This window comes from Lampris incognitus, chromosome 3 (genome assembly GCF_029633865.1).
Source record: "Lampris incognitus isolate fLamInc1 chromosome 3, fLamInc1.hap2, whole genome shotgun sequence".
NCBI classification, from domain to species: domain Eukaryota; kingdom Metazoa; phylum Chordata; class Actinopteri; order Lampriformes; family Lampridae; genus Lampris; species Lampris incognitus.
In genome coordinates this window covers 2,281,756-2,303,187 of record NC_079213.1, presented here as the reverse complement: position 1 = coordinate 2,303,187, position 21,432 = coordinate 2,281,756, and the positions used below count along the sequence as shown (strand labels likewise).

The window sequence follows — 21,432 nt, the reverse complement described above, 5'->3', positions numbered from 1 at the left end:
CCTGTGACCCTACTCAGGATAAGCGGCTTGGACAATGGATGGATGGTTGTACTCTAATGTTTACAGGAGATCCAGGCGGTGGTTAGAAGAAAAAGGTGATAGATTGTCTGAAGCTGTTAGAACAGGACAATGCTGTTGACAGAATGTTGTACCACAGATTATACCCAGGGGGAGCTACACCTAGTCTGTATGGTTTACTTAAGATACATCAACAGGATGTGCCACTACAGCCTGTTGTTAGTATGATAAACTCAGTGACCTGTAACATCTCTAGGTTCCTGGCATCTGTTCTTAACGTGTTGGTAGGAAGTAATGAGCATCCCATCCACAACACTGTGGATGCTGGGGATGAGGTGAGGAACATCATCATGGAGGAAGGTGAAACAATGGTCTCTTATGATGTTACATCTCTGTTCACGTGTCTTCCTGCTGATGAAGCAGTGGAGGTGGTTTGTATGAAATTACAAAACGCGCCCACCCTTAGCAATAGCACCACCCTTAACACTGACCAAGTGTGTCTGCTCTTGAAGCTATGTCTTCAGTCCACGTACATCACATACAGGGGGCAGTACTATAGGCAGAGGCATAGGGGCGCTATGGGTTTTCCAGTCTGACCTGTAGTGGCCAACTTGAAAAGGGAGGAAGTGGAAAAGAGGCTCTGGTGTCCTCTTCAGGGACACCACCTAGCCATTGGTTCAGATTTGTGTACGACACCTGGGTTAAATTAAATCTCAGGATGTAGTACATTTCACCGACATTAACTCTGTGGACACCACATCAAGTTCACCAGGGAGGATGTGGAACATGACAGGTTAGCCTTCTTACACCGTGAAATAGCAATTAGTGATGGGGGACATTTGATTGTTGATGTTTACTGCAAACTAGAGATGTTAATCATTAACTGATAGTCAGTTAATTACTGTTCAGAATTTAACCGATTAAAAATGTATTAACCAATTAATCGACAATGTATGTTTCATTTCTGTATCATTTCTACAGCGCTCATCTACTGTGTAATTAACTTTTATACCAGCAGAAGGTGTACTTCACCCAAACTACTGGTGCAACAGAAGAAGTGGTCATAGCGCAGGGAAACAGAAATGTGAGGCAAGATGAAAGCGAGCAACGCGTGGTGCAGCGTGGCAGCATTATACAGTTAAAGAGGACAATGTGAAATATAAATATTGCAACGCTGTCCTCAAATACAGTTCCAGTACATCGTCAACGTTGTACCACCTGAAAAGTCAGCACCTGACGGTTGCAGTGCAAGGCGGAAGTGGATCACCGTCCTCTCAAAAAACTATCACACTGTGTTAGCGAGAAGAAGCTGCAGTGATGTGCGTGCAGAGACAATAACTCAGAGGATTTGCTTTATGGTGGAAAAGGACATGATGCTGATAAACGTGGTGGACAGTGAGGGATTTCGTGAGCTACTGATCTACACTGAACCAGGCTACCGCATCCCCTCAAGAGGTACAATTACTAGCCGCATTGAGAAGCGGTACAAGGAAAAGAAAGACGCGCTCAAGTGGCAGCTGCTTTCAGCCGACACGGTGGCTATAACAATTGACTGTGGGACTGTGTTAACTGCAGAGTTACATGCCACTACATCGACGAAAACTGGCATTTGAAATCAGCGGTCCTGCTAACCGAGGCCATACCAGTCTGACACACAGCAGACAATCTAGCTGAAAAGTTGAACGAGGCTGTGCAGACGTGGGAGCTAGTTGGTCGAGTGATAGCCTGTGTCCATGACAACACAAAAAACATTTTGGCAGCAAACAATCCCACTCGTGCTAACTGGCATTCTGTCCCATGCTTCGCGCACACTTTACATTTGGCCATGCTGCCCCATCTCAGGCCAGCTTTATAGCACTGCCATTGAGCCTCCCCTGTCTAGGTTGAGGAGCAAGCTGAGGGGTCTCTCTCTCTGCCAGAGCTAGCTCAACACCCTTCTGTTGTTGTATCAGCATACGCTGATGATGTTAATGTGTTTGTCCAGGGAGAGGGAGATGTCCGGGAATTAAAAGAAAACCTGGTCCTATATGAAAAGACTTCTTCAGCCAAGGTTAACTGGGGAAATAGTGAGGCTTGTTTGGTGGGTCAGTGGGGCTTGGGGAGAACTCCTGGTCTTCCTGGGAACCTTAAGTGGGGAGAAAGAGGTATTAAAGTCCTAGGAGTATATTTAGGATGTGAGGACTTTCAGAGGCAGAACTGAGAGGGAGTGCTGGAGAAGGTGGACACCAAGTTGTGTAAATGGAAATGGTTACTACCCCCAGCTGTCCTACAGGGGAAGAGCTCTGATAGTTAATAACCTGATCGCCCCATCTCTGTGGCACAGACTCATTGTTTTAGTGCCACCACCAGGCCTTGTGTAAGAGATGCAGAAGCTCCTGGTGATTTTCTTCTGGTCTGGTCAGCACTAGCTTAGAGCATCGGCCTTGTATCTCCCTGTGGCAGAGGGAGGTGAAGAACCACGGCCTTCAGACTACAGACAGCACAGAGGTTGCTATACAGCTGCAGTCACTGTTGGTTGGCTCCTACTCTGCTGCTTCTTAGGAAAGCTGGCTGGCTCGGGTTGGATAAACAATTTTTTCTGCTGAGATCATCTGAAGCTGACCTGACTGGACTCGCACCTTTTTACAACTTGGTGGTTGAAGCCTGGCAGATGCTGAAGGTCACATTAACTCCTGAGCCTAGACCAGGAATGTGGCTTTTTTTTAAGGAGCCACTGTTTTATAATGACGTCCTTGCAAATACCACCTTTTCCTCTGCTACAGTAAGGAATAAGTTTGTTGAGGCTGGCATTACTAAATTGGGCCATCTTACAAAAACATCCATGGAAACACTTAGTGGCATCATTAACATCAGGTCCTCCAGAGTGCTGAAGAGGGTTGTGGAGGAAGTCTGGCAGTCCCTGTCTGGGCCACTGAGTGTTTGCTGAAAATCGTGCTCTAGCTGACCAATGGGATGATGACAATGAGTATGTTTTTCTGTCCCTGATCGTCAGTCCTGCAGCGGAGGCATGGCGAGGGGGGAGTGGGCTGCTTCTTTCCCTGAATACACTGGTGCTGGGTAGTTTCAGCTCTTGTGGGAAGAAGCAATTTTATCACAGCTGTGCGAAAGTACTCAACCTTTGCTCTCTGGCTGAAGTCAGGGAGTCGAGGCGGACTGAAGTTTTTGCTTCAGACTGTACCCCTAAAGGCAGGTGGAGGGTCCTGTGTAAGCCTCCTGTTGAGAAACGGGTGGCTGACCTCCAGTGGAGGATCATACACGGAGCAATAGCTACGAACAGACACAGAGCTCACCTGGATCCAAGCACTGGGGAGGGCTGTCCTTTCTGTGCAACAAGGGAAACGTTAGAGCATTTAGTGGTCTCTTGTCCTCGATTAGTGGGCTTACTGCAGGAATGGGTGGAAGCTTTGGGAGAGGATTTCTCTGTCCCCTTGTATGTTTTTGGGCCTAAATACGCAGTAAGAAAAAGGCTGCTTCTGGTCCTAGTCAACTTTTTGTTTGGAACTGCTAAGCTAGCGATCTGGAAGACCAGGAAGAGTCAGATGCTAGGCCACGGCTGGACTGATGTGGTGTAGAGGCTGAAGGGTTTGGTGGCAGCTTGTCTGAGGTAGAACACACTTCTACACCCTGACCAGTATTCTGGACTCTTTCAGGGCTCTGTGGGGGTTAAGACAGGTTTTATGTTCACTTAGGGAAGATGGGTCACCTGTTCATTTGTAAGTTCTTATGGTCGTGTATGTGTGTGTGTGTGTGTATGTGTGTGTGTATATGTGTGTGTGTGTGTGTGACAGGGAAGGGTTTTTTGTGTGTGTGTAATTTGATGGAGCCACAGTAGTGATGCCTGAGATTGTATTATTTTCTAGCTTATCAGTGTATGTTGATATGATGGGAGTGGAGGATTTTTATAATGTGATGTCAATAAAAGTTATTTGAAAAGTAAAGAAAAGTCTCTCTCTCACTCCCCTTTTAATGTCACTCACCCGCAGCTATGTCTGTCACAGTATCTGCTGTCAATCACCTGCTGGTTCTCTTTGACCAGAAAGGACTTGATGGTGGTATTTGTCCCTAACAGAAAAGAAGAGGTCATTAAAGATGTTTAGGCTCAGCAGCTGTCCTCTATCTCACCGGAGATATTCATATACAATATACATATATACAATATTTGCTATTAGCACTTATTGTATTCACTCATTTAAAAGAAAAAATCTTTTTCTTGTGCTTTTACTTCAGCACTGGTTTTGCTCTTAGATACTTGTTTAGATGCACTTATGACCTCTGATGACTAGTAGTTCTCCTGATTTCCTGCGTCAAATGATGCACTTATTGTAAGTCGCTTTGGATAAAAGGTCCTGTTCTGTCCTACACCCTGTCCTGTCCTGCCCCCTGTCCTGTAATATACAATATACAATATACTTATATGCATATACAATATACATATACAACATACATATCGTATTGGTCAACGTGAACATCTGCTGCTTCTGCAAGGTCACATGTCACACAGACAGACAGACAGACAGACAGACATATTGCAGTAATACATGTTGTCACACAGACAGACATACTGAAGTAATACATGTTGTCACACAGACAGACGGACAGACATACTGAAGTAATACATGTTGTCACACAGACAGACAGACAGATAGACAGACAGACTGACTGCAGTAATACATGTTGTCACAGACAGACTGCAGTAATACATGTTGTCAGACAGACTGACCGACAGACAGACATACTGCAGTAATACATGTTGTCACACAGACAGATAGACAGACAGACATACTGCAGTAATACATGTTGTCACACAGACAGACAGACAGATAGACAGACAGACATACTGCAGTAATACATGTTGTCACACAGACAGACAGACAGATAGACAGACAGACAGACTGCAGTAATACATGTTGTCAGACAGACTGACCGACAGACAGACATACCGCAGTAATACATGTTGTCACACAGACAGACAGACAGACAGACTGCAGTAATACATGTTGTCACACAGACAGACAGACAGACAGATAGACAGACAGACAGACTGCAGTAATACATGTTGTCACACAGACAGACAGACAGACACACAGACACACAGACTGCAGTAATACATGTTGTCACACAGACAGACAGACAGACAGATAGACAGACAGACAGACTGCAGTAATACATGTTGTCACACAGACAGACAGACAGATACAGACACACAGACTGCAGTAATACATGTTGTCACACAGACAGACAGACATACTGCAGTAATACATGTTGTCACACAGACAGATAGACAGACACACAGACTGCAGTAATACATGTTGTCACACAGACAGACAGACAGATAGACAGACAACCAGACTGCAGTAATACATGTTGTCAGACAGACTGACCGACAGACAGACATACTGCAGTAATACATGAGTATTATAATTTGTTTCAGAAGGTGAGAAGTTGGACTCACAGTCTTTGGCGTTTTTCAGCTTCTCAGACAGCTTGTCGTTACTTCTGTCTGAGGTCACAAAAACATAACACGAAACACACGCACACTTTTGTCATGTTTCAGAAGGTCAGCTTGAAACTATCACATCTCACATGTCATCTTATTTTAATGTTACTGGGAAACACCATGGAGGTGTACGTGTGTGTACTGTGTATGTGTACATGTGTATGTGTGTGTACGTATACATGTGTGCGTGCGTGTACATGTGTGTACATATGTATATATATTCATGTGTATGTGTGTACATGTGAATGTGCGTGCACATGTTTATGTATACATATGTACGCGTGTACATGTGTGTACTGTATGTGTGTGTACACATGTATATATTCATGTGTATACGTATACATGCGTATGTGTGTACATGTGCATGTATGTATACATGTGTATGTGTGTACATGTGTACACGTGTGTATGTGTAAATGTGTATACATGTGTATGTGTGTATTCATGTGTATGTGTATACATGTGTATATATATGTATGTATTCATGTGTATGTGTGTACAAATGTATGTGTGTATACATGTGTATGTACATGTGTTACATGTGTATACATGTGTATGTGTGTACATATGTATGTATTCATGTGTATACATGTGTATACATGTGTAGGTGTGTGTGCATGTGTGCGTACATGTGTATGTGTGTATACATGTGTGCATATGTGTGTGTGTGCATGTATGCATAGTAAATAGACTAAGTAAGCGATTTCTTTCTATCTCTTTCTCTCTTGAGTCCTACCTGTCAGAGAGGGGTCATCGCCTGCTGGTTCAGCAGTCACAGATGTGATATTAGTGTCAGCAGCGCCTCCTGGTGTTGAGGGGCAGCAGTACACCTGCTCACAGTACAGCAGCTCACAGAAGCTGACGTCTGGGGGCCAGAGGCCTGGCGGAGGGGAGGCTGGACAGATGGAGCATAAAGTAATGCTACATATAATGTACATCTCTTCTACTTCTAATCAACTTAATATTTACTGATCCCTGTGTTGACTTTATGTTAAGATGAGACTTTGGAGAGGTGCTTTCATTAATCCTCATAAATGATTCATAATATTTATCTTTGAGCAGCAAGTTCAAGTTTAAATAATGAGATGTCTGTAATAACTTAATACTGCTGCTGAAGCACAGCTCACTTCACAACTACTGACCAGGAATGCATGGATGAAAACATGGATGACTGAAAGAACGAGAGAGAGAGAGACATAGACAGACACAGGGAGAGAGAGAGCGAGAGAGAGACAGAGGCAGACACAGGGAGAGAGACAGAGAGAGCGAGAGAGAGACAGAGAGAGAGGAAAGGAGAAACAGACAGACAGACACAGAGAGAGAGAAAGACAGACAGACAGAGACAGACAGGGAAAGAGAGAGACATACAGACGGACAGCGAGAGAGACAGGGCGAGAGAGAGAGAGAAGAGAGAGAGACAGAGAGAGAGGAAAGGAGAGACAGAGACAGACAGACAGACAGACAGAGAGACAAAGAGAGACAGAAACAGGGAGAGAGACAGAGAGAGAGGAAAGGAGAGACAGAGACAGACAGACGGACAGAGAGACAAAGAGAGACAGAAACAGGGAGAGAGACAGAGAGAGAGGAAAGGAGAAACAGACAGACAGACAGAGAGAGAGAAAGACAGACAGACAGAGACAGACAGGGAGAGACAGACAGGGAAAGAGAGAGACATACAGACGGACAGCGAGAGAGACAGGGCGACAGAGAGAGAGCGAGAGACAGAGACAGAGAGAGAGGAAAGGAGAGACAGAGACAGACAGACAGACAGAGAGACAAAGAGAGACAGAAACAGGGAGAGAGACAGAGAGAGAGGAAAGGAGAGACAGAGACAGACAGAGAGACAAAGAGAGACAGAAACAGGGAGAGAGAAAGACAGACAGACAGAGACAGACAGGGAAAGAGAGAGACATACAGACGGACAGCGAGAGAGACAGGGCGAGAGAGAGAGAGAAGAGAGAGAGACAGAGAGAGAGCGAGAGACAGAGACAGAGAGAGAGGAAAGGAGAGACAGAGACAGACAGACAGACAGACAGAGAGACAGAGACAGGGAGAGAGACAGAGAGAAGAGACAAGACGGAAAGAAAAAGACAGACAGACAGAGAGAGAGAGAGACAGAGAGCGAGAAAGAGAGAAACAAAGAGAGACAGAGAGAGAGAGACAGACAGACAGACAGACAGACAGACAGACAGAGAACCTGTAGTGGTCCAGGCTGTTGTGGTCAGCTGGGGGAACACACTGTCATTACTGCAAAGAGATAGAGACAGAGTTGTTACTAGTACAACTACTACAACGACTACGACTACTAATATTACTAATAATAACAATAATTTGCTAGAAGTAGCTCAGTAACGCTTGACAGAGTGAATAAAACCAACAGATCAACTCAGTAAAAAGATAAATTCCAAGGTTACCAAAGAACAACGTTAGTTTGTACAGTGCCTTTCCAGGAACCCAAGGACGCTTTACACCGGATAAGACAAGGACGCTTTACACCGGATAAGACAAGGATGCTTTACACCGGATAAGACAAGGACGCTTTACACCGGATAAGAGAAGGACGCTTTACACCGGATAAGACAAGGACGCTTTACACCGGATAAGACAAGGATGCTTTACACCGGATAAGACAAGGACGCTTTACACCGGATAAGAGAAGGACGCTTTACACCGGATAAGACAAGGATGCTTTACACCGGATAAGACAAGGACGCTTTACACCGGATAAGACAAGGATGCTTTACACCGGATAAGACAAGGACGCTTTACACCGGATAAGAGAAGGACGCTTTACACCGGATAAGACAAGGACGCTTTACACCGGATAAGAGAAGGACGCTTTACAACGGATAAGACAAGGAGGCTTTACACCGGATAAGACAAGGACGCTTTACACCGGATAAGACAAAGATGCTTTACACCGGATAAGACAAGGACGCTTTACACCGGATAAGACAAGGACGCTTTACACCGGATAAGACAAGGATGCTTTACACCGGATAAGACAAGGACGCTTTACACCGGATAAGACAAAGATGCTTTACACCGGATAAGACAAGGACGCTTTACACCGGATAAGACAAAGATGCTTTACACCGGATAAGACAAGGACGCTTTACACCGGATAAGACAAGGACGCTTTACACCGGATAAGACAAGGAGGCTTTACACCGGATAAGACAAGGACGCTTTACCCCGGATAAGACAAGGACGCTTTACTCCGGATAAGACAAAGATGCTTTACACCGGATAAGACAAGGACGCTTTACAACGGATAAGACAAGGAGGCTTTACACCGGATAAGACAAGGAGGCTTTACACCGGATAAGACAAGGACGCTTTACACCGGATAAGACAAGGATGCTTTACACCGGATAAGACAAGGAGGCTTTACTCCGGATAAGACAAGGACGCTTTACACCGGATAAGACAAGGATGCTTTACACCGGATAAGACAAGGACGCTTTACAACGGATAAGACAAGGAGGCTTTACACCGGATAAGACAAGGAGGCTTTACTCCGGATAAGACAAGGAGGCTTTACACCGGATAAGACAAGGACGCTTTACACCGGATAAGACAAGGACGCTTTACACCGGATAAGACAAGGAGGCTTTACACCGGATAAGACAAGGAGGCTTTACTCCGGATAAGACAAAGATGCTTTACACCGGATAAGACAAGGACGCTTTACACCGGATAAGAGAAGGACGCTTTACACCGGATAAGACAAGGAGGCTTTACACCGGATAAGACAAGGAGGCTTTACACCTGATAAGACAAGGACGCTTTACACCGGATAAGACAAGGACGCTTTACAACGGATAAGACAAGGACGCTTTACACCGGATAAGACAAGGAGGCTTTACACCGGATAAGACAAGGAGGCTTTACACCGGTTAAGACAAGGATGCTTTACACCGGATAAGACAAGGACGCTTTACACCGGATAAGACAAGGACGCTTTACACCGGATAAGACAAGGACGCTTTACAACGGATAAGACAAGGACGCTTTACACCGGATAAGACAAGGACGCTTTACACCTGATAAGACAAGGAGGCTTTACACCGGATAAGACAAGGACGCTTTACACCGGATAAGACAAGGACACTTTACTCCGGATAAGACAAAGACGCTTTACACCGGATAAGACAAGGACGCTTTACAACGGATAAGACAAGGCGGCTTTACACCGGATAAGACAAGGAGGCTTTACTCCGGATAAGACAAGGATGCTTTACACCGGATAAGACAAGGACGCTTTACACCGGATAAGACAAGGACGCTTTACAACGGATAAGACAAGGATGCTTTACACCGGATAAGACAAGGATGCTTTACACCTGATAAGACAAGGACGCTTTACACCGGATAAGACAAGGACGCTTTACACCGGATAAGACAAGGACGCTTTACAACGGATAAGACAAGGAGGCTTTACACCGGATAAGACAAGGAGGCTTTACTCCGGATAAGACAAGGAGTCTTTACACCGGATAAGACAAGGACGCTTTACACCGGATAAGACAAGGACGCTTTACACCGGATAAGACAAGGATGCTTTACACCGGATAAGACAAGGACGCTTTACACCGGATAAGACAAGGACGCTTTACACCGGATAAGACAAGGAGGCTTTACACCGGATAAGACAAGGAGGCTTTACTCCGGATAAGACAAAGATGCTTTACACCGGATAAGACAAGGATGCTTTACACCGGATAAGACAAGGAGGCTTTACACCGGATAAGACAAGGACGCTTTACACCGGATAAGACAAGGATGCTTTACACCTGATAAGACAAGGACGCTTTACACCGGATAAGAGAAGGACGCTTTACACCGGATAAGACAAGGACGCTTTACAACGGATAAGACAAGGAGGCTTTACACCGGATAAGACAAGGACGCTTTACACCGGATAAGACAAGGACGCTTTACACCGGATAAGACAAGGACGCTTTACACCGGATAAGACAAGGACGCTTTACACCGGATAAGACAAGGACGCTTTACACCGGATAAGACAAGGACGCTTTACACCGGATAAGACAAGGAGGCTTTACACCGGATAAGACAAGGAGGCTTTACACCGGATAAGACAAGGATGCTTTACACCGGATAAGACAAGGACGCTTTACTCCGGATAAGACAAGGAGTCGTTTTCCCTTTCTTTAGTCATTCACTTTTTGTCCATTCGTCTCTTCACTTCTCACTTCTTTATCATTCTTTCTGTGTGTGTTCTTTATATTTGTTATATTTGTTTTTTATTCCTTTCCGTTCGTGGCCATGATTCCCATCTGAAAAAACACAGACACAAGAAAAGTCCCCCAAACAGCAAAAGCTGTTGGGGGAGAGACAACTAAAACAAAAAACAGACTTTTAGACAAAATAAGCACAAAAATCAATCAAACAAACACTTCTCCAAACACACGTATTTGCTGTCTCACTCCCTGCAACACATTTGGGCACTGTCCTGCATGGTACATGCTCTACCAGGTGAGCCACCGGGGGGTGCCCCTAATAAACTGTTTTTATATCTGGTTGTTTTGGGGTACAGTGCTCTGTAGCGATTGCCAGAAGGGAGGACTTGGAACAGGTTGTGACCAGGGTGTGATGGGGCTGCAGTGATGTTGCCTGCCCGTTTAAGCCCTGAATGGAATGCAGGTTGGCACCAATGATTTTCTCTGCAGACCTAAATGTCCATTGTAGTGTGTCCCTGTCCTGTTTGGTGGCCGAACCAAACCAGACAGTGATGGGTGTGCAGAGGACAGAAAAGTTTAAAACAAATATCAAAAGACTACAGACCATAGGCCTTAGTAAAAAGGTAGATTTTCTGTAGTCTTTTAAAATTTTGCAAAGAAGCAGCATTGCGGAACTCTCCTGGAATTCAAAAAAGTTAGGTAACTTTATGGCACAGGCTCAGCGGAAGGAACAGCGTTTTTCTACACACCTCTCTCCACTAAAAACAAGAAACTTGAACACCATCTAAAACGAACAGGACTAGCTGCTCACGGGAGCTGGGATTGCATTCTTCGGACCACTGAAAGGAGACGTCCACGCGGGGGTCCCAAACCGGTTCAAGGCTGCAGTGATGTAAGCATAGCTGCCAGTTTATTTGCCTCTGTTTTCATATCAGCTCTGTGTTTGGTTTTTCTCTGTTCATTTCACGTTGTGTTACTGCAGTGGCAAGTTTCGGCTGTGTGCTTGCCGCGGCTGTACCATAACAGAGCCTTGTGGCACGCCTTGGTTGACTGGGGCTAGGGTGGAACTGGAGTCTCTGATTGTGACAAACTGTTTCCTGTTGGCGAGAGATGACTGGAGCCAGGAGAGCTACACCAGTGAGGCCTAGGTATTCAGATAAGCGGTTGAGGAGAATGGTGTGGGAAAGTGTCGAAGGCTGCGCAGAGAGGTCCAGGAGAATGAGAATACTGATGTGGCCGGAATCAGCAGCAAAGAGGAGATCATTGGTGATTTTGATAAGGGCAGTCTTTGGGCTGTGGCATGCTCTGAAGCCAGACTGGAGGGATTCATAGAGCTCATGGTTGGACATGTGCTGATGGAATCAGGCAGCAACTTCTCTTTCCAGGATTTTACTGAGAAATGTAAAGTTGGAGATAGGCTGGTAGTTAAGTGAGGTCATCTGGGTCCAGGCCTGGCTTTTTGAGGATGGGGGTGACTGCAGCCATTTTGAAGCTACACTTGATCTTAGCCAAAAGGCCGAGATGCTAGCCATTTTGAAGCTGGAGGGTATCATGCCAGATTTCAAAGAGGAGTTGATAATGGGGCACAGGGTAGGTCCAACATGCCTTGACCAGGACGGTGGGCATGGGGTCCAGGGAAGAGGTGGAAGCCCTGGCCATGGTGACCAACTTAGCAGCTTGAGGAGCATCCACAGGGGAGAAAGAGGAGAGGCAGCACTTAGGTAGGCACGTAGCAGGGGGAGCAACATCCTGCAACTGAGGTGCATGCAGGGGGGAGGGGGAAGGTACTGAGGCAGGTGCTGATGGAGGAGTGACACTGTCAACATAAACCAGGGTCTTCAGACTGCCAGAGTGAACGAGTAGTTTGTTGTGATGACGTTGACGTCCCAGTGCAATAGAATGTCGGTCAGACAACACAGATGGAATAGCATGATTAGAGTCAACAAACTTCCACTGGGAGGCCCTGTGGACATAGCAGGGGGCAACGCAAGAGTCCAGGGGAAGTAGTGTCAGTGAGGCAGTTTGGAGTGATGTGGCGGCTGAGGTTCGGATGTTCCAATGCAAAGTATTTTATGAACACCATATCAGCAGCAGAGGTGCAGCACCTAGCTACTGAAGCCAGTAGCCAGAGAGGGAGCACTCAGCCCTGGACCAAAGCAGTGGCACAACAGTGAAGCAAAACTAGGATGACTGGTCCAAAAGAGAGGTTGGGGATAGTCCTGAGATAGTGGCAGAGAATAGTCTGGTTGGGGTATACCAGAGGGGATAATCCACGGTTTGTTGAGTACGCCGGTGGATCGAGAGCATGCTAGCAGGCTAACAGCTGGTCAGCGGAGTAGGTGAGTAAACAAGCTGCAGGTGTACAACAATCAACTGTTGGCAACATAAAAAACTAAAAAATGTTGGGACAAACTAGGATGTGACAGAGAGTCAACAATCTACAACAAGCCACAACAGATCCTACGTGCAATGAAAAGCAGAAATTGATTCAGAGTGAAGAAATGAGGTGGAGGAAAGTTGGTTAAAGAATGACTGAAAAACGTTATTTTAGAATAAAAAGAGTTAACATGTAGTAATGGCATGTACATACCAGTGGGAATTAAATAAACCTGGTGAGATTGGGGAAATCTCAGAGCTTTAATGTTTATCTGCCTCTTACATACCTGCTGCCAGGAAAGACACCATTGTCCTCTCTGAGAGTTGACAGGTACAGAGCTGTTATAGAGATCACACTATGTGTGCGCACACGCGCACACACACACACACAAAAGAATGAATGTTAATTGGCTACATTGTGACAAACAGGAAGTGACCCAATGTTTTTGCTAGAGCAGGGCATAGGAACTGGGTCTCACCAGAAGGCCATGGTGGTCAGCAGAGTGAAAATACTGGCCTGCAATACTTTATGCTGCAGACACTGACCGTACGGTTCATTCCAACAGACCTGAGAATACAGAACACATACATCAATGTGTGCGTGTGTGTGTGTGTGTGTGTATGTGTGTGTGTATACATAGTCAAACATACTTTCTCAGGGTGCCGTGGGTCTGGTTTCTGGGGTGTGGGCACACTGGGGTTTATACTGGGTTTCCTGTGGAGCAGAGACAGACCAATTACCAAACCAGTCCAACCACAACATGGACTGGTAGACACACTCGGAACGTAGCCATTATCGGCAGTCACTCGGGGTCAAGTATGACCGTCCTCCCTCTGGGTCCTCAGATCGGCATAGAGGCTGATCCTGGAGCCACATAATGGGAGGACACCTGCATGTGACAGCTTTTTACGTGGAGTGGCTGATGCACCTGCAGCCATCAAACGGTACTTGGCAGGGGGTGGCCAGAGTCCAGTGGCATGGAGAACCAAGATGATTGGAGACCACCTTCTGTTGCAGCCTTCATCCACTTCACTGCCATGGTGACCTGGAAACATCTTCCGCCAGTTCTGCCATTGAGGTCTCTGTTGAATTGCGCTTCGTCTGGAACCTCCCCCTTGACCTATCTGCCTTGGGTGACCCTACCAGGAGCCACGCTCCGGGCAACATAGCTCTTGGGATCATTGGCAAGGTGGCGATCCAGAAGAGGACACACGGAACAACCAATGTAGAGCAGGGATATGAGCAGCAAATAGTAGTGGTATTGTCAATGGGTTTTTAAAGACAACTTGCAAATGGAGGGCCCTGGCCAAAAGATAACGCTATCTGGGGGGCCTGGAATATGCAACAGTCTTCATACAAGATTTACCTTAAACTAATATGATTTGACACACATCTCTCTCTCTTTCTCTCTGAGTGCACGCAGAAGACGGTGATATTGAGTGTGCGTCTCAGCGCGAGTGTGTTTTCTATCTTTGCTATTTTTCGTTGTTCTTTTTTTGGATTTGTATTTTGACAGATTTATTGTCGTAGTGGTGTTTTTGATTCTGGACTGGTTTCAACCGACCCAGCTGTGAGTCATGCAGACTCATGGAGTTGGAGGCGTGGGGCTGGAGAAGCTCACACGCCGACATGGAGTTGAACTCTGTCCAACTGTCAATTGCTCTGTGGGAGATTGCGATTTAGCGATTGGTAAAATTGTCGGTTATGACAGTGTAAAGTCTGCATCTAAAATGAATATGGAGTCGTTATTTTTCTGGACAGTGTTGATAAAGTTAATGTGGTTGGTGAGCAAGGTGTGGTGATCCAAGACACCTTTGTTCGGGTAGTGCCGCCGGTTAATCCGGCCAAAAAGATAATTTTGGCCTAAGTCCCTCCGTTCATTAACAACGAAATGTTGTGGAGAGAACTGGCGAGACACCGACAATTCATGTCCCCTATAAAACTGTCCTGTAAAAATTTCAGCATATGCAGATGATATTACGGTAATAATTAACAGAGATATCGACATCTTGGAGGGGAATGTAGATCTTTTTAATAACATTTCCTCTGCTAAGGTGAACTGGAAAAAAGAGAAGCTGTGATGGTTGGAAAAAGGCCACTAGATAATTTAATTCTAACAGGAGGGCAAACTTGGAAAAAAGGAGGGATAAAGTATTTGGGAGTGTTTTTAGGTGAAGAATCTGTGCTAGAAAAGAACTGGGAGATGCTTTAGAAAAAATAGAAGGCCGGCTTAAAAATTGGAAATGGCTCTTGCCAAGCATGTCTTACAGAGGGAGGACACTTGTAATTAACAATCTAGTGTCTTCTTCATTATGGCACAGATTAGTTTGTGTAGATCCCCCCTCAAATTTACTTTCACAAACGAATTCAAGCTGTTTTGGTTGATTTCTTTTGGGATAAATTGCATTGGATTCCTCAGGCGTTTCTTTTTCTCCCAAAGGAGGACAAGGACTTATACATTTTGGCCAGCAGAGGTGCTGCTTTCTGCCTTCAGTTTATCCAGAGGCTTGCTATTTGGCCCAAAAGAATTTGTGCGGAGACCACTGGAACGCAGTTTTTCAGCAGTTTGGTGGTCTGGGACTGCATGACTCATGGATCTCAAGACTCCGAAGTTCCAGACTTTGCCACTTTTCCACCATATAGTTTTCAGTCTGGAAAATTATGGTGAAAGAGATGAAACTGCAAAGGGACTCCTTATACTGGTTGTTGAGGGAGCCTGTGGTGCATGGAGGACATTTGGATACCCCCTGCTGGGCAGGATCAGCAGTTACAGAAGTGTTCTGCAGAACAGATTCTAACCCTTGGATCAGTGGTGAACACTGCTGGACCTGACTTGGACAATACAGCTGCTCTAGCAGCTGGTCTGGGAATGTGATCCGTGAGGATCATCAGCAAGCTGCTTGACCACTGGAAACGTCTGATGGGACATGAATGCCTCCTGTTGAATGAAAACAGCAAAGGTTTGATCGCGCCTCATACAGATGATCCTTTTCCTTGCTTATGTAGTCGTCCCAGTTTTGATGACTGTGATGGTTCCGTTTTAGATAAGAAAACTCGTACTTGTATAAATTTAAAAGAGGTAAAAGGTAAAACTTTATATGGAATGACAGTTAAACGTCTAAACAAGGGTAAATGACACAATTGTGTTGACACACCTTCCTTGGCAAAGTCATCTGGGCTTGGGGGATGATGTCAAACCTGCTTGGAGGGGTTTATACAAACCGCCATTATCAAAAACTGCAGCTGACTTACAGTGGAGACTTGTACATGGGATCGTAGCAGTTAATGCTTTTCTTTCCATCATTAGTCAAGGTGTGAGTGATAAATGTCTTTTTTATCCTGACAAGGAAACTGTTTTCCACCGTTACCTACAGTGTGTGCGCCTGGTACCACTATTGCTGGAGAGTTTATTCAGAAAGGTAGGGAAGGTTGTCTCCAAGCACATGTTCATTCTCTGTTTTAAATACAGTCTCCAAGAGACAAATGTAAACTCGTTAATTTTATCTTGGGACAAGCAGAAATGTAAGCAGCAGGAGGAAGATTGATGACTCAATAGATATGGATGTAAAATTATTGTTTACTAGCATGGTGAAAGTCAGGATAATGACTGATTATAATTATCGCAAAGAAATGAAAGAAGTAGATCAGTTCAGTGTTATCTGGGCTCATGGTCATGTGTTGTGTGCTGTAAAAGAAAACCACCTTGTTTTTTTCTGTATAGTGACTGTGATTATTTATTTGTGATTTATTTTTGAGTATTTATTTGTGTCTTGAAGGTGATTGTATTTTTTCGTAAATGGCTTGTTGAATGACTGATGGAATAAAAGTTACTTTTAAAAATAAAAACATCTCTCTCACCCTTTTGAGTGCAGGCTGCCAGATAGACTCTTGAGTTTGGCCAGTCTGTTGTTCCAAACCTCCAGCTCTTTGATCCTGTTCTCCAGATTATCAGTCAATTTACACAACTGCTTGACTGCCCCAACATTCTCTATGAAGATCTGCTCCTAGAGAGCGAGCGAGAGAGAGAGACGGAGACAGAGAGTGAGAGAGAGCGAGATGGAGAGAGAGACAGAGAGAGCGAGTGAGCAAGAGAGAGAGAATGTGAGAGAGTGAGCAAGGGGGGAGAGAGAGGGAGAGAGCGAGCGAGAGGGAGAGAGAGAGACGGAGAGAGGGAGAGAGAGCAAGAGAGAGGGGGGGAGAGAGAGAGAAAGAGGGGGGAAGTTGTAAGGCTGTACAACAATAAAGTGGTTGTTGACCAATGAAACCTCCCAACCCTGTTTGACACTAAAGAAAAAAATATAGACAGAGAGATAGATAAGATAGACAGATAGACAGACAGATAGATAGATAGATAGATAGATAGATAGATAGATAGATAGATAGATAGATAGATAGATAGATAGATAGATAGATAGATAGATAGATAGATAGATAGATAGATAGATAGAAGGACAGACACTTAGATAGATAGAAACCTTGTCCACCATCAGGAAGTTGTGGATTTGTTCCCCATCTGAACAGATGACATCTCCGACCTCCTTCACAGCAGCAGGTAGAAGCTCTTTCACCTCCTGAGCAATTATTCCTGTTAGGAAACACTCATATTTCATACAGTTACCATATCTTTACATCTTGTCATTCACAACATGAACTCAAGTCAGGCACATGTCCCCACCTCCATAACTACGACGCCCCAGCAGATCACTGTCTTTCATTCCAAATATTCATAGTTCATAAGCCTATAATACAAGATGAGCCAAAACATTATGACCACGCACAGGTGAACCGAATAACATTGATCATCTTCAAACAAGGGCACATGTCAAGGTGCAGGGAGATGAGCTGGTCATCTATAAACTTATACACAGCACAGCTGCATCACAACTAAAACCAGCGATCAGGTTCATATGCAGATTGCCGTGACCGTTAACCAGTTACCATGGCCACGTGTACTATTCACAGAGGACTGGGGAATAGTTGTAGTCACAACATTGTAAGTCCATTTCCACATCACCTTGCATTGTGTTGAATACGCAGGTAAACCAGCCATTTCCAAGAGATACAGGTTTGATAAATCACAACTTCGTTTTATACATGCTATTGAAAAAACAATACACGTTAAATACTTTATAAATGAAACCAAAAACACATGCATTTTGGCGGCGTTAACAGGCTCTCAGTTTTTATTTCCTCCCATCAGTAAAATGATACGCACATTTCAAATACTTTATAAATGAGACAAAATAAGCACATTTAGACAGAGTTAAACAGAATGTACGTTAGCCTGGGGCATTCGGGTAGCGTGCCGGTCTATTCCGTTGCCTACTAACATGGGGATCTCTGGTTCGAATCCCCGTGTTACCACCAGCTTGGTCAGGCGTCCCTACAGACACAATTGGCCATGTCTGCAGGTGGGAAGCTGGATGTGGGTGTGTCCTGGTCGCTACACTAGCGCCTCCTCTGGTCAGTTGGGGCGCCTGTTTGGAGCGGAGGGGGGAGGGGGAACTGGGGGGAATGGCGTGATCCTCCCATGCGCTATGTCTCCCTGGTAAAACTCCTCACTGTCAGGTGAAAAGAAGCGGCTGGCGACTCCACATGTATCGGAGGAGGCATGTGGTAGTCTGCAGCCAGTCGGCAGAGGGGGTGGAGCAGTGACCGGGATGGCTCGGAAAATAGGGTAATTGGCTGAGTACAATGGGGGAGAAAAACGCCAAAAAAAAAGAAGAACATACGCTAGCCTTCCTATTAGATTCAATGCTGTAAGTACCACTGCTCACGCCTGTTATTAGAACAATTAACAAAACTATGTTTCAAAAATAGTCATTGTATGGCCTTGCCCCTGATTTTATCTTCTTAGTAGGGGGCTCTTCACCTGATCTCTCAACCCTTCCATCTGTGCCGTCATCAGTGGGTTGAATGTGACTGGCTGCAGGGATGGCTTCACGTTTATCCTCATGCTGGCTTCCCTCATGGGCGGTAGTTTAGCCAGCATTGGCTGTAGGTCGGTCTTCAGCTGGGCCCTTCTATTTTATTAACCAAGCATCCATCTCTTCTGACTGGCTGCATAATGTGTTATGCCAGAAACAGTGAGTGTGGTAGAAACACTGAGCTCCCTCCTGTGACACAAGGGTGTACTGCAGATATGTCTTAAATAAAAGACTATGGAAGAAATTCTGCATATTTATTTGGCGACCCAAATAAAACTTCCTGCGACCCACCTGTAGGTCATGACCCAGTCTCTGGGAATGACTACTCCGGGCAATGTTTTTTCTGGGAAACCCTGGTTCCGGCCATTCATGAGGACATCAATTTGACATGTACCTACCTAAACATTGTTGCAGATCAGGTAAACCCCTTCATGGCAATGGTATTCCCTGATAGCAGTGGCCTCTTCCACCAGAATAATGCGCTGTGGTGGGGGGTTGTGGTTTAGCCTTGGCTGCAAAGTCAAGAGGGTGGGAGCAGATGCAATAGCGAGGCAGATTAGCAATAAGCCTCAAGTTTGTCATTCTAACAAAATGTGCTTTATGAAGTTGGGTCTTGGACTGACACTGACAAACACTTGGGCGTACAAAGACAACAAACGGAAAGAGAGAGAAAGGAGCCATGCCAACAAAATGCACTGAACCAAGACAGCGAGGCAGTTCTGGCACCAGAGCACACCATCCCGTGCGGGAAAAGAAAAGGGACATTCTATTAAATAAAGAGCTGCAGTCATATTCCTGTGCCTCCCAGCCCCTGGTTCCCCTGCCCTGCAAACTGACCTCCATACAGACTGCCAGAGGTCCTGATCACACCTATTTTGCTTAGTGCTCCAGGCTGCTAGCCTCTCATTCCAGCCTGTCCTCCAGCTTCTGGCTGCTGCTGCAGCTGTGTAACCCAGTCACTGGGGATGCACAAGCAAGTGCATTCTTAGTGTCGATCCAAAGCCCGGATAAATGGGGAGGGTTGTGTCAGGAAGGGCATCCGGCATAAAATCTTTGCCAAATCAAATATGCGGATCATAAATCAGATTTCCATACCGCTTCGGTTGAAGTCCGGGTTACCAATGACCGCCACCGGTATTGTTGGACAGGAGGGTGTCGGTGGAAACTATGCTACTGTTGGGTGAAGGAGAAGGAGAGGAGGAAGGCATGTGCAGAGGCAGCGGAAGAGGAGGAAGGGTAGGAGTGTGGAGGTGAGAGTCGGAACTTTGAATGTTGGCACTATGACTGGTAGAGGGAGAGAGCTGGCTGATATAATGGAGAGAAGAAAGGTATGTATACTATGTGTGCAAGAGACCAGGTGGAAGGGGAGCAAGATCAGAAGCATCAGAGGAAGGTTCAAACTCTTCTACCATGGTGTGAATGGGAGGAGAAATTGGGTAGGGGTAATCCTGATGGAAGAGTATGTCAAGAGTGTGTTGGAGGTGAAGACAGTATCGGATAGAGTAATGAGTGTTGTACAGGTCATGAAGTACTCAATTTAAAGGCAATTTATTATAGGTTAAGGCAAAAATTATGAGATATAGATTTGGATTTAAAGGACTCAACAGATTCTGTCTGATGGCAGCAGGCAGGTTATTCCACAAGAACAGGCCCCGATAGGACAAGGCCCTGCCACCAGCTGACCTCTTTTTAACTTTGGATACACAGGAGCCCTGTATTTTGATAGTGGAGAGCTCGAGATGCAATGTACAGTTTAAGTAGATCAGACAGGTAAGATGGGGCAAGCCCATGTAGGATTTTATAAGTCAGCAGAAGCACCTTGTGTTCTGATCTAACATCGACAGGAAGCCAATGAAGGGAGGCAAGAATTGGTGTAATATGGTCAAATATTCTAGATTTAGTTAGGATTCTAGCAGCAGCATTCTGAACCATCTGAAGACTTTTAGTACTAGCATGTGGCAGACCCGAAAACAGAACATAACAGTAATCAACCAATGCCTTGGTTGATTACTGTAATACGCCCATTTCACGCCGCAGCCATCTTGGATTTAAAAAAAAAACCAAGCGGTGGGAACTTAGCCACGCCCCCTTCTTACTTAATTGAAAACACTGCTGGAAGCAACATGTCGTACTGCTGTGTACCATCCTGCAACTCCTATCAAAGAAGGGAAAGAGATAAATCTGTATATATGTGTGTGTGTATAGATATATATATATATATTCACTAATCTTTCAATAGTGGATAGCTCTGTTCTGACACATCATCTTGATAACAGGAAAATGTGTGGATTTATATTGCTTCCAACAAGTATGACATATCCTCATGTGTCCAGTGAGGTTTGGGCGACTCTACCTGATCATGACTACGACGTGAAGCCCCTTTCTGTGGAAGACCAGCTGGACGCA

At 45.3% G+C, this 21,432-nt stretch overlaps 1 protein-coding gene across 1 annotated transcript in view; it reads right to left on the bottom strand.

Moving 5' to 3' along the window:
• The window catches only part of LOC130109022 (myelin regulatory factor-like protein), a 67,511-nt gene that overhangs the window by 14,648 nt on the left and 31,431 nt on the right, over window positions 1-21,432 (bottom strand). Inside the window, exons 12-20 of the mRNA XM_056275724.1 lie at window positions 17,575-17,684; window positions 16,958-17,103; window positions 13,750-13,813; window positions 13,578-13,666; window positions 13,386-13,454; window positions 7,713-7,762; window positions 6,252-6,410; window positions 5,471-5,518; window positions 3,996-4,080 (exon numbers count right to left, since the gene is read on the bottom strand). Coding sequence (XP_056131699.1) covers window positions 3,996-4,080; window positions 5,471-5,518; window positions 6,252-6,410; window positions 7,713-7,762; window positions 13,386-13,454; window positions 13,578-13,666; window positions 13,750-13,813; window positions 16,958-17,103; window positions 17,575-17,684 — 820 coding nt within the window. The remainder of the gene's footprint in view (window positions 1-3,995; window positions 4,081-5,470; window positions 5,519-6,251; window positions 6,411-7,712; window positions 7,763-13,385; window positions 13,455-13,577; window positions 13,667-13,749; window positions 13,814-16,957; window positions 17,104-17,574; window positions 17,685-21,432) is intronic.